The 15,385-nt window shown below is 36.6% G+C and overlaps 1 protein-coding gene across 5 annotated transcripts in view; it reads left to right on the top strand.

The window, feature by feature from the left end:
• The first annotated feature begins 320 nt into the window (after positions 1-320).
• LOC131054542 (RNA polymerase sigma factor sigA) overlaps positions 321-15,385 on the top strand; it is a 31,480-nt gene continuing 16,415 nt past the window's right edge. Inside the window, exons 1-4 of one of the 5 annotated variants that reach the window (XM_057989089.2) lie at positions 321-474; positions 1,362-2,121; positions 2,331-2,529; positions 2,705-2,797. In XM_057989089.2, coding sequence (XP_057845072.2) covers positions 441-474; positions 1,362-2,121; positions 2,331-2,529; positions 2,705-2,797 — 1,086 coding nt within the window. In that variant the 5' untranslated portion in view covers positions 321-440. Of the gene's footprint in view, positions 523-1,311; positions 2,122-2,330; positions 2,530-2,704; positions 2,798-15,385 lie in introns of all 5 variants that reach the window. The other 4 variants (XM_057989093.2, XM_057989083.2, XM_057989076.2 and 1 more) reach the window with 4 other exon arrangements.

Genomic DNA, 15,385 nt, shown 5'->3' with positions numbered 1-15,385 from the left:
AAAGTAATTTTATTAATCTCCAAAATAAAAAAGCAACTTTGTGATCCTCATTACATTTCTAAATTGAATGAATTTTTATGTGACTTATTGAACAACTTCCTATCCTTTCTCTTTTAATATTTTTAGACAATTGAAATAGTCTACAATTTGTGTTTAATAAATATCAATAATCCTTAAAAAAACAAAACAACACAATTATATTATTTTTGAGATAACCAATTATCTTTTTATAAATATCTAAATATCTGATACCAAAATTCAGTGATCCACAGTCCTTCCCAAATATCTTAGCCAATTAGTTTTAGATCACTAAACCTTTAATCACAAAAATCAGGCCAAAATTGCTAATTCGACGTACTCACGGACGTGCTGACATGGCCTGTAATAAACCACAAATTCAAATTTCTCTCATCTAAATCTCTGCATGGACCTGACAATGGATGCTATTTGTAGAAAATTATAGTGCAATACCAGGTATAACATTTCCCTTTTTTTTTTGCTATTTTCAAACATACACAATTGGTAAGGGTTAATGTACTTATCTACTCTTTGTCAGCATAAACCAAGCTACACAAATTTTAAAATTCTAAGAAATTTTGCGCCAAGCAAATTTGTTCTCATTTCACCTGAATGTTTTATAAGATTTTGCGCCAAGCAAAGCTGATTTTATGCAATTTTGTTAAGTCTTAGCCAAAATTGCTTTGATTAGAGTGCCGTAGCTACTTTGAATTTTTATAGTTCGATCTTACATTTTGAACTTGAATTTAAGTAATTCACTGATGTTTAACCGCAATTAGAGTCTTGTCACAGTTTTAGCGTGAATTCGTGAAATGTCTCTTTTCTTTTCTGCACTGAGAGTAATTTGATTTGTGTATTTGGTTTAAGGTGGAATACTTTGCTTCTATTCGTTGGTTCAAGAATTTTTTCCTGCGTCAGTGTTACATTTTCTTGCACCCAACATTTTACGGTGAATGGTTTGCTTTGGCTTCTCTATTTGTGAAAATTACAGATTCCTCATACCATAGACTAAAGTGTTTGCTCTGCGTTGTGATGAGATATCTTGGGTTGCATTTTGCATTCTAGCAATAATTTCAGGTTCTTATTGATTCTGGCAGTTAAATATCTGCCTAGATTTTTGCTTAAGGGTAATTTTTTCTTCACTTTCTTGGCATTTTTATGACAAAAAATTAGATTCATATGTGGTGCATCTGTAGTCAATTTTGTTTTGCCGTTGAATATAGCCAGAGCGTATCAAATTTTCCATCAAATCGTCATTTGAATTGTCTGTTTCTTTAAAACCGAATTGTATAGGAAAGGCACGAAGGAAGAAAGTGCATATGACATTTGAATCCTTGGAATAGGTTGTAGGGTGGAACGCTTATATTTTTCTTCAGTTAAAAGAAGAAATCCACAAATGAATATAGGCGGTGTCATCAGAATCAGCGCAGGAAAACAGCTTCTACAGTCTTCATTCCTTCTGTCAGAGTCTGCAGCGTTTCTCGACCAAGGAAGTGTGTTGTTTACCACTAGCGTTTGGAAACATGTAGTGCTTGCAAAGAAAAGTTCAAATTCCAGAGCACAAAATAAGTCTGCCAAGCATATACAAATAAAGGCTTTGAATGCACTTAGAGAGGTTGGAGATGGTTTCTCAATATCTTCCGCCAACGAGGCACCAAGCACAATATCTACAGTTATGGACGAAAATTCTGGGCTTGCGCCTGAGGTAGAACGTTCACTGGAGGCTCTCATACTGCTCCAGAAGTCTATGCTAGAGAAGCAGTGGTATCTTAATCTCTATCCAACGGAATTCAGAGAATTTGGTTTTTGGAAAAGCCATGGAAGATCAGAAGTTGTCCGTTCAGGGAAAGCATCTGCAAGGCAGCGGCGCCAGAATGCAAGAAGGAAGTCTTCAACTGAGAATTTCGTCAAATCAGAACACATTACTCAAATAGCAGATCAAAGCAATCAGGAGCGTGTGGCTGTGCAAATAGGATCACTAAGGGAAACCGTAGCAACTTCAATGAAGAGTATGCTAAGCCAAAAGTTACTTACTCACGAAGAGGTTTTACACCTGTCAAGTAAAATACAGATTGGCATTACCTTACGAAAACACAGATCAAGGTTTGTCCATCTGTTTAAATTTGGATAGGTCAGTTTAAGGTTACTTGATAGTTCCTTACGTTTAGTTGGTCCAAGAAGATGATGGAGTTCATACACAACCAAATCCAGAAACACAGAAATGAAGTTCATTACTATGTTAGGCCACTTTTTTTGACATTCTATGCAAAGCATCACCATATTAAAATAACTGGATTTCTATATCATTGCAGGCTGAAAACCAAATTAGGTTACGAACCTTCAAATGCACAATGGGCTGCTTCTATGGGTATCCCTGTCATGCATCTAAATAGAAAGTTGATGGAATCTTATATTGCAGCACAAAAAATGGTAGCGTGCAACATACGTCTTGTTGTATCAATAGCCCAGAAGTATGAAAATACAGGCGTTGATATCAGAGATTTGATTCAGGTATATACTTTTACTTGGTCCAATGTATCAAGTAGTAAATTTTTCAATCTTGTGGTGCATCGTTTTCAGCTTTCAAGCAGTGTTTTTTAAACTTCTGGAGAGTGTTTTTCTGTGAAATTGTTTTATTGTGGTAAAGGGGGGAATATAAATGCACTTTGGATGTCTAACATTGTAGGAAGGCTTAATTGGGCTGAGACATGGAATCGACAAATTTGATTCCTCAAAAGGTTTCAAGCTGTCAACTTATGTGTATTGGTGGATACGTCAGGTACTATATCAGCTGCTTCCAACTAAACATTTTGAATACTGTCATGCTTGTCCATTTTCCTTTTGGCATTAGACTTGATATCTTTTGCATATTTAAATTAGCATTCTTTTTGGCCGTCCACAAAAACAAGTTGCCCGGTAGTAATTGGTTTACCTCTTTCCTTCTATTATTCCATAGATTGCCAAAATCAACAATATAAAATAATAAATCATAATCAGAAGATTATGTCTGCTAGCATTTTAAAGTTTGATTGTTTTAAGAATATGTGATCTCTATAATTTTAATGAGAAAAATATTTGAAGTGAAACTATCCCAGGCAAAAGGTCCACTTTAACCAGTTGTTGATATCATTCATCCCCAACTTATTTCTTCAAAGGTATTCTCTCTTAGGATGTAGGCCCACCTGCAAGTAGGCCTGAAAAGTATCTGATACTATTATAAATTATTTTAATTATATAAATAAGAGTAATGAGGTAAGAGAGCTTTTGGATAAAACTGTGTATGAGATTTTACCATCAACATTTTAGATCACACTCTGATGGTAAAAAACTTGCACATAGTTTTATCCAAAAGCTTTCTTACCTCGTTGCAATAGACTGTGGAAAAATCATGTCTGTTAGTAAGAGTTATGCTTCATTGTTAGGAATGCTTTTTGTGGCATTCATCTTTTGTACTTGGAGGTGATCCCCTCAGAGCGCTATTTCGGTAAAAGTTATTTGCATCTTCGGGCAAACATTCAGGTATCTAATACAACTGACTTTGTACCCTAACCAAGGCACTTTGAGGAATTAATCATTACTCCCCTACCTATCATACAAATATGGTTTCCTAAAGAATCTATCTGTCATCAAGAAGTGCTACATCACATAACTCTCATCCTTCATTGGTTTAATTGAATATGGCAACTAGTAATGTCCCACGATTCTAAGTTCTTGTCTGCCTTTTGTCCATCCAATGAATGGATTAGGATATGGGGTAGTTATTAAGACTAGCATTTGGTAAAGAGCTATGGCCACAAAAATATTTTGGCTGCCATCGTTTGTTATTAGGTGCTGGAGACTCTCTTTTACCCACATATGGGTGTTGACCAGTTTTTTTATTTCCTTTTCCATGTATTCTTCTTCAGAGGAGGTTTTTTGAATTGTAGCCTGCAATATTGCAGTATTTTCTTCACCATCAGTGATTGCTCTTCCATTATTGTTGGGTATACCATGTAAAATTTTCTGCAAAGCAGAATACACATCTAGCTAGAAAGCAAAAGAGAAAAACATGTAGATGAAATCAAACCAGAATAAAACAACACAGAGCAGAAACAAGATCTGAATTGAATGAAATTCTTATATTACAATTACAAAACTTGCAAGATTTATACAAGAATTAACCACCAGAAGAACTGAAATTACGTGGAAACAGAAATTATGGAGGAGATACGTAAAGAGTTAAACTTCACTTCTCCATAGTTAGCTTGATGCAAACAAAGCATGCAACACCTGCTCTCCATAAATCTCAGCTAGAACAGAAAGTTAGTTGCGCTAACACCCCCCTTAAGTCTAACTAAGGATGGATAAACCTAATGGAAGGAAAGAGGAAAGGGGAAAACCCTAGTGGGAACAAAAACCCTATTAGATTCCAGGCTGAAATCTTATTCAATCTGCTGATTTTTGCTTCCAATTTTGTCTTTGGCTAGCGAGGGGGTTTTGTTTGATTTTTGTTTTGTTTTAATATTTTCTGATTTTTTTTGTGTTTTTTGACTTTGAATGAATATTGAATGTAAAATACAAGGAAATAATTGACTGAAAAATAATTCCAAAATTCTGAATTTTATAACAACAAACTATAATTTCAATTAAGAGTGCTTATTTTGTAATCATGAAATTTCCAAAGTCCATAATGATATGTTTTTTATGCTTCTGGATTTGACTGTGTAGTTTTTTCTGCTGCCAACGTTTCGGATCAAACACCATGATCCATTATCAGAAATTTCCATGTGCTTATTTTACTAGAAGATGACAAATATCATACCAGGAATCCAATGCCTAGCCTAGAAGTGCACTTTTTTATTGATGGATCTCACAAATTGACAATATGGACGCATTTAGGTTGTGACAATACCTCCAATGAGGTTTATCACTAGTTTGCTCATATCATCCACCTATGCTGTAATAAGCCTGAAGAAATGATTTATTTGTTGATTGCTACCTCTAACAATGAATTTTCAACCAATTTCAAACCCTAACTGCTGCTGATTTATTTATTTGACACCCCAGGTGCCTCCAAGGTGTACGACCTGCCCTAGGAAACCACGTGAAAACTGGAAAATGATAAATGCTACCTTCAAATGCCTCCAGTAACTGATCCTCTTGCTGTTGCAGGTCTGTAAATGCTGATAAAGATTGATTTTTGAAGCCCAATCAGGAATTATGAGTGAATTCCTCTGAAATATGGCTTGGAGTTTCATCCAAGCTTGCCTGGAATTGAAGAGTTTTCATTCTCCAACACTTGAATGCTGCTGATCTGATCGCAGAGCTGCAATTTCCCAAAAGAGAGATGAAAAATGAACAATAGAATGGCAAAATAATTCTCATACGCTTTCTTTTATGCTTTCCTTCACCCAATGCCCAACTTAGGGCTCCAATATGCCAAGATGCCAAAGAATATTCTCTCAACTTGGGCGCCCAACTTGAGGGTTATAATTCATCATTGATGGGGCCATTTTTTAATTAAAGTTTATTCACCTTTTTGCCTAGATATGTGTGCATAAGGGGTAGACTTTATATTTTATCGTCGACAACTTTAATTAACCCCTTTCATAAAGTTACTTTATAAAATATGTCTAATTTTAGAAAAAGTAACTTTATAATGAAATATTATAAAGTTTACATAATATAAGCTCACCAAGGCCAAGAAAATGACTAAGTATAAATCCCCTTGGTTAGCCAATCATCTCCTAACCTATAAATTTGCCTACGGAGATGGCTAATAGGCAAATCCATGCTCTTGAATGGCAACTAGTGGACAGGGGACATTACAAACCCCCCCTCAATATTTACACTAACTCTGTATGGTAGCTACTATGCTGCAATGTTCTTCACCCCAAGAAGGTCTCGCAGAAAGTGAAAATGAAAAGATAGGGCCCATTTGTGCCTCCACAAAGAAGAGGAAGAGTGTCAATATAGAATGTAGCATGGCGAATGCTGTAGTAGGTTCCTCTACAACAAATGATTCCTCTTCCTTTTGGAAGATATAAATCTTGAGCTATCAAACTGTTGAATTCCCACTCAAGTGAAATGTATGGAGGAATGAAGATAAATGGTTCTAGAAAATACTCATGTTTATCCAATCTGATGTTGACTTGCGACTCTACCATACAAGACTCACGAACAGTGACCACTGAAGTGTGAGATTTGTTCGGATGTGAATCAAGATGTGTCAAGATAGTAGCATGGAGTGGCTGAGAGAGAACATGAGAATCCAAACCAAAAGAAGGTGCATATTGATGTGAGTTGACATCGGAGAGAAGACATGTGTCCTCAATGTTGTTGTCATGATCAAGGAGAGATTCAACAAACAAATGATAAATGTCTAATAGGATTACATCTCGCTCATTAAGAGAACAAGAATGAACTTACTGAAGAGAATTTGAGGTAGCATTTGGAGAAGCCAAGATGTTTGTCAAACTGGCAAATGGAGGTGACTAAATAGCTGCCAATACTAGAGGTGTAGAAAGACGAGAAGCAAGAGGAGATGTCTTTGTGTAATCAGGACAATCAAGAGTCTTCCACTAAGTAATTTCATCTTCAGCATCATCGTCATACATAGGATCATCATCATTATCAAGGGAGAGAAGTATGTTTATAATTGGATCATTCGGGAATGGAGGTTCGGAGGGATCTCCATACATTTCCAAAAAAGTGGCCCAAAGAGTGTGAGGGCACTCAATGTGTGATAGAGCCCATGATGTGTGGTCCCCAACACTTAAACCAATTAACCCTAAGACATAATCATTTCCACTTTCCCATGTAGATTTTTGCCAACATGTGCTTGGTTCGGGAATAAGCCCATACAAATGTGGCAATAGATGAATCCATTGACAGTGCTTTAGAATTCCATCACGCTAGGACTTGTAGTTTCCTTCTTCCAAAGTGATGGCAAATGGATGATATTTTATTCCCATTTTAGCCCTAGATTCCCCCCTTTTGGAACTTTATTTCAGTTTATTTATTATACAAAAACACTAATAGATTCCCCAAAAGCAATGAGAATTCCATTCTTAAACAGCTCAGATCTTCAATACCTGCAAAAAAAAAATTGTTTTTGCTCCTTCCTTCTAACTCCCAAACTCTGATAACGTGTATAATTTTGCAGCTGAACCTGCACTATGATCTAGATAGAAGAAAAAAAGCAAAACTTGCAGATAAAATAGAGAAGAAAAACAGAGCAACTGAGAATGAAAAATAATCTCTTCTATCATTAACCATTGCAAAATGCAGATTTATACATAAATTAACCACCACACTAACAATGAAGGAAACAAGGAAGAACAACCGCATTAAACTAAGCTTGCGGTGAAAGAGGTGGAGATAACAATATTAACTTGATGTTCACCTTGGTTAGCCTTAACATTTGAGCATGCAAACATAAGTCTACTGTAAATAACAAAGAATGTAATCATCAGTTTACTAAATCAGAAAGGTTTTCCTAGTAGTGATTTAGATTTATTATCCCAAGGTAAGTTGTGAAAGTTACATCATTTTTCTTTGTTGCCCACTTCATGTCAGTATTCAAATTTCCTTTGCCTCCACCATATTATTCATTGAACAATTTGTGTTCATTATTACTTTTTTCTTTGTGTGATCTTTTGACATAAGTTAAGGCTAGCATTGTTTAGGTGTGGTTTTTGTAGTGATTTTGCTCTTTTTAATGAAAAAAATTTAGTTTCTTTTCATAAGGAAGTGTCGATTAGCTCAATCCTTAATCTATTCTCTATAGTTGCTACTCAAACTTGAGAGATTGGAGGTAAGTTTGGACAATTATTGAAAAATTTGAAAGATGGTGGGTTGGATTGGGAAAAACCAGATTAGATTCTAGGGTTCCATTTGATGTGCCCAGTTTTGGGTGGTTGGCACTTTTTGCTTTGGTGTTTGGCCACTATTGATTCTACAATCTCCATGGCATCTTGTTTTTTGGGGAGTTGGCCTCCCGTACAAGACTCTAATAAGTTGACTCTCTCCTAAAGCAAATCATTTCTAATGCTGCTGCTAATAAAAATTAAAAGAACATGTAAAGGAAAGGGAAAATCCTAAGCATTATTAAAAGGATAGGAGGAAACCATATTATTCCTTGAACAATTTGTATTCATTATTACTTTTTCTTTGTGTTAGCTTTGACAGAAGTTAAGGCTAGCATTGTTTAGGTTTGGTTTTTGTAGTGATTTTTCTCTTTTTTATGAATAAATTCTGTTTATTTTCATAATAAAGTGTAGGTTAGCTCAAGTCCTTAATCTATTCTTGATAATTGCTATTCAAACTTGAGAGATTATTGGTAAGTTAGACCAATTATTGAAAAATCTGAAATGGTGGGTTGGATTAGGAAAAGCTTGAGTAGATTCTAGGGTTCCATTTGTTGTTGGGTGGCTGGCACTTTTTGTTGTGGTGTTTTACAACTGCTGGTTCTACAATCTCCATGGCATCTTGTTCTTTTTGGAGTTGGCCTCCCATACAAGCCTCAAATAAGGTAACTATCCCCCAAAGCAAGTCGTTTCTAATGCTGCTACTAATAAAAAACCTGTTAAGGAAAGGGAAAATCCTAAGTATGAACATTAGATGGCCCACAATTTTCAACAACTAAAGCCATTAGTGCAAAGTTTACCTCATTGCGAGCCATACTGCGAGTCCTTGGACCTGAAGTAGAATTGTCTGGAACTCCATCTCGCTTTGCATCTCGAATGGTACTAGTATACCATTTTGGTAAAGGTTTTGTAATATTGGAAGGTGTTGATTGACTATCAACACTCTCGTCATTTTCACCATCCATGTTGAATATCGGAGCATTATTTGAAGTAGTTGATGATTTGGAAGGAGAACTTGACTCACTCCTCATCAAAAATTACATCGCTAGTAATGTACATTTTCTTTGTGTCAGGATCCATAAGGCGATATGCCTTAGATTCACTACTATAACCAAGAAGAATACATTTCATGGATTTTTTCATCAAGCTTCTTTCTTTTCTGTTTAGGAATGTGCATGTAGGTAGTGCATCCAAACACACGAAGATTTGAGATAGAAGGCTTTACCCCTGTCCACGCTTCTTCTAGAGTGATGCCATTAAGGGGTTTGGTTGGTGCACAATTCAAAAGATAAACTGTTGTGTGAATAGCTTCAGCCCAATATGTATGCTCTAGTTGAGAATTCTACAACATACTTCAGACCATCTCCATGATAATGCGATTTCTCCATTCCGCAACACCATTTTGTTGAGGTGTGTATGCTGCAGTCAGTTGATGTCGGATCCCATTTTCCTTCAGATATGTGTAGAATTCAGTGTTGGTGTATTCCTGTGATATCCCCACCGCATCACATGATGTAAGGCCTTTTTACTTAAATAAAAGACAAAATCAATTATTAAATAAGGTAATAATGTTAAACACTATTGAGGAAATAATACTAACAAATCATTAGAAGAGAATTGATTGATTACATTGATATTCAATTAATTTAATATAATTAATAGGTTTAAAGTATATTGATATTTAATAATAGTCAAAGTGATTATTAAATATATTAAATAGGATTAATTCATTTTAAATATATTAAATAGTCAAAAGGATTATTAAATATATTGATATTTAATAAACAAGTCAAAAGTGATTATTAAAATATTAAATAGGATTAATGCATTTTAAATTAAAGTATTTATTTTACATTATAATAAAGAATAAAATAAACAGCCCACCCCCCCGCGGGAAGTGGTGGGATGGGAAGCCGCAGCCCAGGCTGCACCTACCATCACACCCCTTCCTTCAGAAAGGGAAATGGTGTGACGGTAGCCGCAGCTTAGGCTGCGAACCGTCACACCCTTTCTCACGGGAGGGTGCCCGTGGAGGGACACGACCACTCCCCTCCACGAGTATTAAACCCAGTCAGCCATGGGGGTCAGGGGAGGAAAACAGGAAGGACAGCGGCAGAGGTAATCACGGAGTGGGACTTCTGCTGTAGGTAAGAGGTAAAAATGTTATTTATTTTCTAATAAATATAATTAATTAATATGTAAATGCTCACTACTATATATATATAAAATTGAACAAAGGTAATTAATATGTTGATGTTGTTCATTATATATATTAATGAATACAAGGAATTAATATACTAATCCACACACTAAGGAATGAATATGTAAATATAGATGTGGTGAATGAAATGAATGAAAATGTAATACATATGTTAATGAAATTAATGAAAATGTAATACATATGTTAATGATGGTAAGGTATATTGGATATATATATGTTAAAGAACACATTAGGAATATATGTGGATTACGAAATGAAAATAGTACTAAATTGTCAAATGTATTATAAAGGAAATCACATGTTGGAGGCTATAGGGAGGAAACTCCCGTAGTCTGAGGGAGGGATTATGATAATCCCTAGGGCAGTATATATACTGAAAACTGATATGCATATGTATGGCTTGGTTGATTAAACTCAACCAAGAAGAGATGGATCTGGCCGGTCCCCTTTGAGGACTTGGATGATGGAGGCATCACCCAAGGCAAGGAATAGACAAGGGTCTTCCTTGGATGGCTTGGGTGTAAGAGGTTACACCCAAGACAGGATTCGAACTCATCTTCGATTTCCTGGAGGGCTTGGAACCAAGGGGTTCCAAGAAGGCGAGCTTCACGATCGCCTAAGGGCATACTTTCGTATGGCATTCGTATCCTTTTTATTAGATGAAAATTACGATTATGTTAATTAAGTATTAAAGATAGATTGCAAATTAAAAATGGTTTATATATATATTTATATGTTGTATTCTAACAATCTGTTTTGCAGGACAGTAATCTCTAACTAGTAGGGACATTACAATTCCCCCCCTCGATCTGAACGAAGGACATGGATATGATGATTCGTATCTTTCTCCACAAGAGTGTGAAAATCTTTGAAATATGAAAGAGCTTCATCTTTATGCTGCAAGCAATATACCCACATTTTCCTTGTATGATCATCAACAAAAAGCTAAAAGTACTTGTATCCATTGTGACTAGGTGGCATGGGACTACATGGATTGGTATTCACTAGCTGCAAGGAGTGATTGGCACGATGCTCACTTGGATAAAAAGGTGCTTGATGTTGTTTTCCAACAATACAACTAGAACAAACTGCACTTAACTTTTCAAGGGATGGAAGCCCTTTGAACATGTTATTCTTACAAAGTTTTAGCAAATAACTAGTGCTTAAGTGACCAAATCTACGATGCCAAAGTAGAGAAAAATCATTTTCCTTGGTCACTAAGGCTTGATTATTAGCAGTTGTATCAAGCCTAAACATTTTGCCAATCTTAGTAGCACTGGCAACAATCTTGTCATTTTTAGATTTATCTTTGATAAGACATCTTTTTATCATTAGTGCTATCAAATTCAATCCTAAGGTTGTGGTCAAGAAATTGGTTAACAAAAAGGAGATTTTTGGTAAGTTCTGGCACATACAAAATATTGGTAATCCTGCGATTAATACCAAACTTCAAAGAGATGTCACCAATACCTTTGATTTATGGGTGGTGTCATCTCCAAGAGTTATTGTACTATGATGGGGTTTCAATGTGTGAAACCACTCCTTCTGTCCAGTCATGTGCTTTGTAGCACTAGAGTCCACATACCATATTGAGGTTGATTGTGAACCATCTTCTGAAGTGTGAGCTGATAGCACGTATTCCTCGTCTAGAGAATCATTTGGTTCAACAACATTGCTTTGTTGCTTTTGTTTTATCTTCTTCTCCCGTCGGGGTTCGCCACTTTGAAATGGCTTCTTTGAAGGTGGTTTGTTGGATGTTCCTTTGTTGAAGGAGTTGTACCAAGAATTTTTCACATCATGTCCAACTTTGTCGCAAATTGGACACTTCTTATGAGGTCTAGATGAGTTACCAGGTTTGGGAGGACCATTGAACTATTGGATAGGCTTCTTGCCTTTATGACATGTAGTCATGGCATGATCATCCTGATCATGTTAATGGCTGATATATTCTTCTTTCTGGAGAAGGTTTACTAGCTTCTTGAATGTGGGGGTCGTCCCAGTGACATTCAAAGTTGTCACAAAGACTTTGTATCTAGACGGTAGTGCCTGTAGAACAATAGGCACCAAAAATGCATCATCAATTGTTTCGCCCAATGCTTGTAGCAAGGCTCTTAACTCTGCAATCCTTTTGAGGAAGGATTCCAACTGTTCTCCATTCTTCATCTTCAAGCTGTGTAGTTGACTTTGCAAATTCAGGATCCGATTCTGATTCTTGACCTCATACACTGTCTTGAGCTTGTCCCATGCATCTTTGGTTGTGGACGAGTCACGGATAAAGGGCTGAACATCATCAGACATGCTGAACAATATGATCAATTTTGCCTTTCTATCGGCTTGATCAAATTTCTTTTGTTCATCAGTGTCTGTTTTATGGCGTGATGTGATTCCACTGACCACATCCCGAGCTTCTTCAAACTCAAGTTGAGTTTTCAATTTGGTCTTCCAGGCGGAATAATTATTTACACGTAAGAGTTTAGAGTCTGGAAGAAGAAACTTTGGAGTACTTCCTGCCATGTTGTTAACTAGAGATAGATGTTATTATGTCTATTTTATATCACTCAGGTGAGAGATTTGTTCTAGAAAGAAAAATAACACCCCTTGTGAAATGGCTTTCAGATAACTATTATAACAACTTATTAATGATAGCATACTTATTCATCATAAATTTATACTATCTCTCCCTAGAGCTCTTCTTGGCTTAGTATATCTCATTTTGAGGGCTATACAATAACAAAATAAAACAAACCAAAAAACATGCCATTCAGATTGGTACCTCCTCCTTGATAAGAACTCATAGTCAAGAAAAATGCCAAACATTGATGTGGCATGGCATCTTCACTCCACAGGCCACAAACACTAATTCACAATAGTGTGCATGCGTGCGACAACATATCATGTCCTCTTGAGACTATGAAGGAGATATGTGCCACAAGCTTTCAATCTCTAATGCAATTGCAATCGAGACAAGGGTCAAACCCAACATCAAATATACTTCCTCAGTGGAGATAACCACTTCCCCTTAGGAATATGAAGCTTGATAAATGTCTTGGCAATGATGAACAAAGACACTGAGTTGTGAATAAGCTGCAGATCACAGAAGACAGAATGAGCCCGATCTGAAAGGAAATGTAGCTACAAACATATAATCTTTGAGAGCCTGATAGGTGATGTATCATAGCGTGGAGAGCACTTTGTCAATTGGTGCACGTTTGGGATTCAAAATTGTCTCCTTTGGTTGTGCTATCTGATAATATTGTGATCATCAACCATTCCTTGATTGAGACCACAAATATGATCGCAAGGATTTTAAACTGTAGATCGGCCCAGAAACGATTTTTGCTCTACTACCATATCAGAACTATTAAACCTAGTTCACCCTTCATTGATGTAAAGCTCATGTGTTTATACAATAAGAAATGAGAGAAACCTGTGCATATGCTGGTATTAATGGGAATAACAAATTACAAGCAAAACTCCTAAATGCACTATCAAACAATAAAAAATCAACCAACAAGAATAACAAACTAACCATGGGTGGCAATGGCGGAATATGCCAACATTTGCAAAATAAAATGACAACAAATTGCAAATTTTCAAAAAATCTAGGAATCTAGGTACCCCAACTTGGTGGGGCCATAACTTTCAGCTCCTAACTCGAATTTTGAAACCGCTTACACTGTTGGAAAGTTCTCGAACACCTCCCACTCCTTGATGAAGTGTACCAAGACCTTACTGACCAAGTAGACAATTCATTAGTATAGTCAACATTGGACGAGGAGGATGAAGAAACAAACCCCGAATCAACTGAGACATTAGAGAATAACATACGCACCATCGAGAGGCTATTCATCTTGGAGGGACTGAACCAATCCGAAGTGCAAGGGACATCGAAGGACTTGTAGAGGACTATGTGGTCGAGAGTGTAAGGAAGAAACTGCAACATAGAGGTCAAGGTAGTTTAGCTCAATCCAATGCACAAGGACAAAATTAGGTGAGGAAAATTGTGTCTCCTTTGGCAAGTCCGAATGTGGAAAGGTAGAAACTCCTAAAGTTCATGGGGAACGAGTTTGAAGATCCTATGAGACATTGCAAGATGTGTGAAACCATATGGATAGCAAGTGGCCAGGAATACAAGGACTATTGGTTGAGAGCATTTCTTGCAACACTACAACGTATAGCCATAGACTGGTTCACGGAACTTGAAGAAGAATCTACAGTCTCATGGGACATGTTGAAGAAGGTGTTCGAGGTAGATTTCAAACTATTGAGAGATGACAATGAGATTGTGGCAGAGATTTGCAACACTAAGCAAGGGAAAAATGAGAACGTATGAGCTTACAATCGTAAGGATCAAACAATTGCTAGTGAAGTTGGATAATCAATTGAAGAAACGATGGTATATTGAGGTATTAATCCCCTTGCTATGAGAAAACATAAAAATGGTGCCCTCCATCCTCGTACATTAATGCCCGCAATCAGGCAATGGACATTGAGGGTGAAAACAAAACATCCTCTTGAGGAAAGAGAAAAATGGAGATGACAAGAGCACAAAAGACAGTAGTGATGGAGAATCAAAAATAGTCCAAGCCTTATGACGAGACATGATGCGAATGATGAAAGGACTAAAAGCCGAGAAAGAAAATTCAAAAGAAACTAAAGAACTATGTTGGATCGACTGTAAGGTGAAAGGTCACACCAAGGCAAATTGCCCCAAAAAATTGTTTTATGACATATGTCAAGTAATGGAACATTCCATCAAGGAATGCCCATACAATTGGAAGAAAAGAAGCACACAAGACTCTTCACTCAGGGAAAACAATCAACCCCTCCAACCACACCTCCTAGACCACAAAACAATAACAATAACACATCTCCTAGTAGGTACCGTAACAGATGAGGGAATAACAATCGGTACACCAACAGTTGGCCAAGAAGAAGAATCCAATATGATTCTAAAGGAAGGCAAATGATCCAATGCCAAAAATGTAGCAATCACTTCACCAGGGAATGCCAAAACAATGAAAACAAAGGAGGAATGTTGTATAAATGGTGTGGATTGGGCAATCACGAAGACACCGTTTGCACGAAGCAAAATGGTATCAACATGTTGGATGTGGAAGAGCAAGATGAGGAATTCTTGGCAATTACTAGATCATAAACAAAGAAACTAGTCTATTTGAACCCTTGTATGGGAAAAACGACTTCTGGGGGCCAGCGTAGAAGTAGAATAGGTGATAGCCAAAGAAAGAAGAAGCTCCAACAAAACAAGAAGTACCTCATTGTGGTCGGAGTTAGAGAA

This window comes from Cryptomeria japonica, chromosome 2 (genome assembly GCF_030272615.1).
Source record: "Cryptomeria japonica chromosome 2, Sugi_1.0, whole genome shotgun sequence".
NCBI lineage: Eukaryota > Viridiplantae > Streptophyta > Pinopsida > Cupressales > Cupressaceae > Cryptomeria > Cryptomeria japonica.
This window is presented reverse-complemented; position numbering and strand designations above follow the sequence as displayed.